The sequence below is a fragment of the Triticum dicoccoides genome, chromosome 4A (genome assembly GCF_002162155.2).
Source record: "Triticum dicoccoides isolate Atlit2015 ecotype Zavitan chromosome 4A, WEW_v2.0, whole genome shotgun sequence".
NCBI classification, from domain to species: domain Eukaryota; kingdom Viridiplantae; phylum Streptophyta; class Magnoliopsida; order Poales; family Poaceae; genus Triticum; species Triticum dicoccoides.
Window position 1 is genome coordinate 489,254,934 of NC_041386.1, and position 6,982 is coordinate 489,261,915.

The 6,982-nt window shown below is 47.8% G+C and overlaps 1 protein-coding gene across 1 annotated transcript in view; it reads right to left on the reverse strand.

The window, feature by feature from the left end:
- Positions 1-6,104, reverse strand: part of LOC119286346 (phosphatidylinositol 4-kinase beta 1-like) — an 11,600-nt gene extending 5,496 nt beyond the window's left edge. Inside the window, exons 1-7 of the mRNA XM_037565722.1 lie at positions 4,006-6,104; positions 3,400-3,588; positions 3,198-3,246; positions 2,263-2,395; positions 1,606-2,086; positions 1,247-1,327; positions 1,046-1,168 (exon numbers count right to left, since the gene is read on the reverse strand). Of these exons, the coding sequence (XP_037421619.1) occupies positions 1,046-1,168; positions 1,247-1,327; positions 1,606-2,086; positions 2,263-2,395; positions 3,198-3,246; positions 3,400-3,588; positions 4,006-5,763 (2,814 nt within the window). The 5' untranslated portion in view covers positions 5,764-6,104. The remainder of the gene's footprint in view (positions 1-1,045; positions 1,169-1,246; positions 1,328-1,605; positions 2,087-2,262; positions 2,396-3,197; positions 3,247-3,399; positions 3,589-4,005) is intronic.
- Positions 6,105-6,982: the final 878 nt, after the last annotated feature.

The following is a 6,982-nucleotide window of genomic DNA, read 5'->3' on the forward strand; positions in this document are numbered from 1 at the left end:
AGGACCGCACGGGTTACAGAGAGACAGAGAGAGAGAGAAAGGGAGGGAACCGCGCGGGCCACTCCAGATCGGCGACCGCCGGCCACGCGCCCCTCCAGATCCGCCGGTGACGCGCGCCCCCACCAGCCTCCTCCGCCGGTGATGCGCGCCCCCACAAGCCTCCTCCGCCTCGGCCTCCATCTTCTCCTGCGCCAGCAAACCCTAGCAGGTATGGCCGTATGGCTCGTCGCCCCCTCTGCCTCTCTTTGCTCTGCTGCTGCTGCTGCTGTGTGCTCTGCTGCTGCTGTTGTGGGGACTGGGGAAGGAGAAGGACCGAAGGAAAGAGAGGCAGAGAGCACGGGGTGGGCTCTATATGTGGTCTACTGTTAGATGTATATCAGTATAGGCTGCTGCTGTGTGCTCTGGTGCTCTATATTAGTATATGGCGACTTGGGGCGACTATTCAAGCCGAGCCACTGAGTCAAGCCAGCAAGCCACTAGCCGCAACCTCGGCGACTTGGCTTGACTCGGTGACTCAAAAACCTTGCCCATAGTATGAACATATTATGAAGAAATACATTTATGATTATTTTTTGGTTTAACTATATGTTCAGGAAGTCAATGTTGGGGAACATAATAGTATGAAAAGTAATACTCCTTCCGTTCACAAATATAAGATGTTCTAACCTTTTTGTGAATCGAACGTATATAGACACGTTTTAGTGTGTTTGTTCACTCATTTCAGTCCGTATGTAGTCAGTACTGAAATATCCGAAACATCTTATTTGTGAACAGATGGAGTAGTTAGTTAGTTACTTAATTCTCTCCTAATCCTTTTTTGGTGAACCTAATGGAGAGCCAGAAAATTATGCTTTATGCTGAAAACTAAAATAAGTGCAGTGTCCATGCTCAAGCAAAGGTATAAGGAAAATTAACCTTAAGAGATGTAACATTAAAAAATGCCTAAATATAAATAATTAAACATGCTCATAAAGCTTGTATTCGATATATTGCAACATGTAAATAAATAATCTAATAGCAGAACAATTTTTACATGTGGACTTACAGAACGCAAATCCCAGCCAGGTAATTTTCCATGAACTGAAGAACGGCGTATTCTCTCTTTCTTGACAGTCCAAAGTTCACCAGCCAAAGCATCAGTTGGTTTAGGATCTCCGCCATCAGTTGCCTATTGGAAAATTGAGTTACTAGCTTAAGGAAGATGTTCAAAAAGGAGGTAACTGATGGCACAATATCAGTGAATCACCTTAGGATCCAAATTTTGAGTGCTTTGACCAACTCCTTTTAGTGGAAGACCAGGTGGGGCTTCTCCTTTTAATGCTGCAGCCTAGTCAGGGAAACCAATTCAACAAAAAGTAGCACAAAAAGTCCACTAACTATCAAATTGATGTTATATAGGCATAATCACCTTGTATTACACATCAAGTCTATAGTTCCTACTCTTTCGATTATCTAAATGGCTAGTCTCAAAACTAATTGTTCATAGAAAGAATGTTGAGGAAGACTGCAAACCTTATAAATAAAAGCACCTAGAGGGAGACAGAACACAAAAGATATTTAGCAATGGCATGAGAACTAAAAACCAATTTCATGTGTGAGTCACACCTTGACTTCCTCCATTGCAATAGTGCTTGGAACACGGCGATGGTCCTTCTTCCGTGTCGGCTCATTGTCATCTACATCTTCCATGTTAACTCCTGGAACCGCAGACAGCGTCACCTTTACCCACTCGATAGGCTGGTCAACAACAGCCTGGGAATCTTCTGATAGATTATGTGACTCTGCTGTAGGTTGCCGTATCCTACGGCCTGACTCAGACATTGCGATGCTTCTAGAACGGCCAATTCTCTCGATGGAGAAACTAACATTTACAAATTTCACTTTGGCCTCCCATAGTTGAGCCATGGCTTGGTCAATAACCTGAGAGGTAGAGTTCAGCATTCTGTCTGTTTCATAATTTTGTGGTTCATGTCGACTCCACAAAGGATATGCCCAAGGAGGCGGCTTTGGCAACTGAACATCTCCATTAGCCAACGGTATCCCGCCTTTGGATAGTTTGTTCACATCCGAGGACCCTTTGGAGTGACTAGAAAGGCAAAACAACTGATGTTAGCAATTGAAGCTCCAAAAATAAATTAAGTGACAAACATCATTAATTTGCTCAGTATCAAACATTCTTTTGCCACAGCCTCAGCTGTGTACTTTTAGACTAATATATAGACATGAGCACTTTTATGCTAACATGGAACCCGAGCTACATACCTTGGTGTTTCTGCTTTCAAAACTTCAACACATATAAGATAAGGAGCTTTCTCCCTAGAGTTTAGAAGAACAGGCTCATCTTCAGGTATATGAACCACTCGATATATGCCCCTTCCCATTGGAAAGCATACGCCTGTGAGTAGAAAGAACAAAGGGGGGAGAAGAGCCTGAGAGCACATCTAGCTGCTGCTTTGCAACATCAATAGCTTTGTTTTCCTTTAATTAAAATTCCACTGATGTTCTCATGTAAAGGGGCAAAGAAAAGGCAGATCCAAACCACAAGACACTTTTTTGCTATATGTGAGGCATATCTTGATGTACTATTTTGCTGCCTATACTTCCATTTGAGCAGGCTCAACAGCTTAGCAAACACAGGCAACAGTATACATAGAGTACAACACATATAATGGTGACTCATGCACCAAAATGCAAAAGAACTAGGCAACCAAATAGAATATGCACATGATTTATTGAAGTGTTTATCCTTCATTGTCCATCCAAAACTATTTAACATTGGATAACACAACTGCAGCAAATAATTATGCACAAAGAAAGGTGATCATAACTAAAACTGTAGCCAAAAAAACAATAGAACAGTAAGGCACAAACCATATGTGATATGTCAAGTATTTTCCCACTTATAAGATTAAAATGTAAATATATGAAAATGGGGTGAAGTACCAAAATTTGATGTTGAAAATGTTAGCATAGACCATATGTGAATGTGATATGTCAAGTAAAGTAGTGATCTAAAAGATCTTATATTAGTTTACAGAGGGAGTAGCTTCCAACTGAAGATTTAAATGTAGGCTTAAAAAGAATGAAGCACCAATTGTGATGTTGAAAATGTTAGGGCAGAAATTAAGAAAAATTTAGTAACCTATGAGACAAAGATAGTAAAGTACATAATATCTCAAATAGGATAGAGAAATCACCTCCATTTTTCTCACTGGAAGCAATATGTGAATTGATCTCTGTAAGAGACTGGCACAAAAAGAACCACCAGAGGAGAAATTAGAATGCAAATAAAAGAAAATGAATGTAGCTTGTGGTAACACGGTACATAAAAAGTATGACTTAAGGGGCATAAAGCAAATAACTAATACGTGGTACTGGCAACATAATGGAACGACTTACCTCTCGCAAGGCAATCTTGCGATCTTCCACGGGAAATATGTCTACGAGACCATAAGATGTATCACATAATGACTGAACTAGCTCCAATGAAGCATAGTAAGAGCCTTTCCGAAGTTCTGCCAGCACATTATTTGGTAAAGGTGGTTTCCCACTTTGTTTCTCACTGTTTCCTGTGGGATCAGGATGTCTCTGAAACACATATACTGCAGTTAGGAAGGCAAGCATGCTGTAAAAGGAAATTAAAAATCCAAAATATGTACAAATAGCATAATCGGAGTATGACAACATTATAACAGATTAATGCAGCAAACAGAAACACCTCAAAAGAACTTTGTTTATATCAAACAGCTGTGGATGGAGAATATTGTGATAAATCTAAGAAATTCATAACCAAGTTCCTCCATACTGAACATAAGAGTTGTGAATCAAACTACTAATGTTACATGTACAATATTTATGGCAACTAGCAACACAAGTCACCTCACACCAAGAAGTAATAAGCATATCTAGGTGCAGTCAGAGGAAGTAATTACTGAATATGATGGTTCAAAATATGAAACACTGAAACTGTCTAACCGAAAGAAAAATTAAGAGTAGATGTCTTGCCTCTTTCAATAACTTTGAGCCTAAAATCTCAGAATCTTCTCTATCACGGAATAAACGCTTAAAAAAGCTCTCTGATCCTGGGCTAGCCTCAGAAATACCGTTAGGCTGACTACCTTCTATATGCCCACTCTTAGTGTCCTCTGGGTGCACTCGAAACAACCTGCGGAATGACAAGAACTCTGAATTTTCCTCTTCCTCAATACCACTGGTGCTCTTACCATCGTCATCATTTTTATCAAGCCCTTCGATTCTCCTGTCCTCATGTTTGTCTTTGTCCTTGAATAGTTTCCTGAAGAAATTTTCCTTATCACCTTCCTCACACTTCTCATCCTCGTTCCTGTCATGAGCAACTCCCTTCTTTTCTTCATTCTTATCCTTGAAAATTCTGCGGAAGAAATTATCGTCGTCTATGCTCTTATTGCCTCTGCTGTCGTCCTCCTTCCTGCTGGGAGTGGTGCCTTCCTTTTTCTCATCATTTTTCTCCTTGAAAAGTTGCCGGAAAAAGCCATCCTTCTTGTCCTCTTCGATGTTCACACCGACCTTTTCTCTATCATCATTTTGCTTATGACTGCCTCCATCTTTCTTCTCTTCATTCTTATCTTTGAAGATCTTGCGGAAGAACCCTTCCCTATCATCATCCTCCAAACTCTTACCTACTCTTTCCTCGTCCCCAAGCCTTCCGTGCATGCTTTCTCTCCTCTCCTCATTCTTATCCTTGAATATCCTGCGAAAAAAACCTTCCTTCTCGTCATCGTCGCCCTTGCTGTCCTCCTTGTCACGGAAGAGTCTCTTCAGCAAACCGTCCGAGCTAGGTGTGAGCTCCATGTCCTCGTCCTTGCTGTCCCTAAGCAACCTACGGAAGAGACCATCTTTATCCCCTTCTTCCTCATCATTCTCTTTCTCCTTGCTATCCTTAAGCAACCTTTTAAAAAAACCTTCCTTGTCTCCATCATCCTCCTCCTTGTCCTTGCTGTCTCTAAGCAATCTCTTAAAGAACCCATCCTTATCCTGTTCCTCGTCCTTCTCCACAGACCGCCTAAAGAAGGCCTTTGGCCCGATGCTCAGTCGCCTAAGCAGCTTGTTGTCATCTGAAGATGGTGTTACTGGCTGCTTCCCTTTGCCGACTCCAGCATCCTCAGCAGCAGACACATTGGTGCTGCTGGGAGGGGGGCTCAAACCTAGAGAGGGCGACGACGCAAGGGACATCAGTCGCTGCTTTGACGAGCGTATCCTGCTGAGCATGGGATTGCCTCGTGGGCTGGCAACAGGGGACAGAGGCGCAGGTCGGACCAGCGGCGGCCACTCGCCCTGCACGGTGGCTGCAGCCTGGCACTGCTCCTGCACCTTATCGATCCCATCCAGATCCTCGGTTTCCTCTAGCTCAAGTTCAGCAGCGAGGATCCAATGCACCTTGAGCGCGATGCGCAGGGATTTGGCACAGGTGTCGATGACGAAGCGATCGAGGGAGGGGCTGGGCTTGTGCACGAGCATGTAGCAGACCTGGAAGAGGTAGGCCTCGAGGCCCGAGAGGGGGAGCGTGTACATCCGGTTGCAGAGGTAGTCGCGCACGCCGGCGTGGTCGTGCTTGTAGAGGTAGCTGACGGCGATCCACTCGCAGAAGAACGCGGAGTCGAAGAAGCGGACGAGCCAGCCGCTGCTCCCCACAGGGGGCGCGGCATCTCCGCCGGCGGCCGTGATCTCTCGCGGCGACTCCTCGGGCCCGAAGCTGAGGCCCCGCAGCCCGAGAAGCCGCACCATGGCTGCGGGCTTCTCCTTATCCCAGCGAAACCCGACCGTCACTGACGTCCTCCTCCACTCACCACCATCGCAGCACACGGGGCAGCTCGATCCAGAACTGCGACCACTCTCCCAAATCTCAATCCAGAGCTCGCTCGGGGCTGTACCCCAATCCAAACCCTAGCCCCTAAGCGGACGGCGAGATCGCGCAGCTCGGTCCGAGGACCTGCAAACCCTAGCTGCCTAGCTCCGGAATCGCGCCGCGCGGAGAGGGATCTTGGAATTGGGGAGGGAATTTGGAGCGGGGAAGCGTGGGATCTTGGAATTGGGGAGGACTCGGGGGTGGGGGGGTGGGGGTTGGGGTTGATTCGATTTGAAATGTCGCAGCGTTTTCGTCGCTGTTTCTGGGGACTCTGGTTTGAATTTTCTTTTTCTTTTTAATTTCTTTCGGTTTTCTTCTCCGGCGTGGTGGCGAGGGCGTGGAACGGGGAAGCGGAGAGCCCGGAGCAGGTGCGGGCGGCGATGGCCGCCTGCGAATCCTGTGCGCTGCTGTCACTCTGTTGCACAGCCTGTGCCGTTCTCTCGGAGAGTGCCGGTAAGAGCATCTTCAGCCGTTGGCCCCTCAGGAGACATATTTTTCGCCGCTTGAGGGGCCGCCAGTGTAATTTTTGGTCTGGGGATGAAAAATTTCCTACTAGTTGTGCCCCCCCCCCCACGAGCCTTGTCGCTCGTCCACGACGACCTCCCCTGCATGGACGACGACGACCTCCGGCGCGGCCGCCCCAGCAACCACCCCCTCGTCTCGACCGCGAAAGCCAAGAAAGCTACCGCTCATCGGCCCTCCCCGGTCTCCGCTCACGGCTCTTTCCACGCCGATGCGGCTGCCATGTGGGAGCACTTCCCGCCCCGGGCCTCCACCGGGAGCCGCAGCCCCGCGCCACGACCAACAGCATGTCGCGCCACCCGACTACCAACAGCAGCGGAATGGCCAGCCGGAGCGGCGACCAGGCGGACGCCCGCGCCAGCGCAGACAGACGCGCTTCGTCTTGGGAGGAGCGAGGTCCGACGCGGTGCCCGTGGACGCCCGAGCAGCTCGCGCCAGCGGCTCGAGCCTGGCAAGGCGAGGGCGGCGGTGTTCCGTGGCCACACAGAGGCGGGCGCAGGCGAGCTCCGCCACGCACAGCCGGGCGCGTGCGCGGGCCGCCCCGGCCACGCAGAGGCGGGCGCGGGCGAGCTCCGC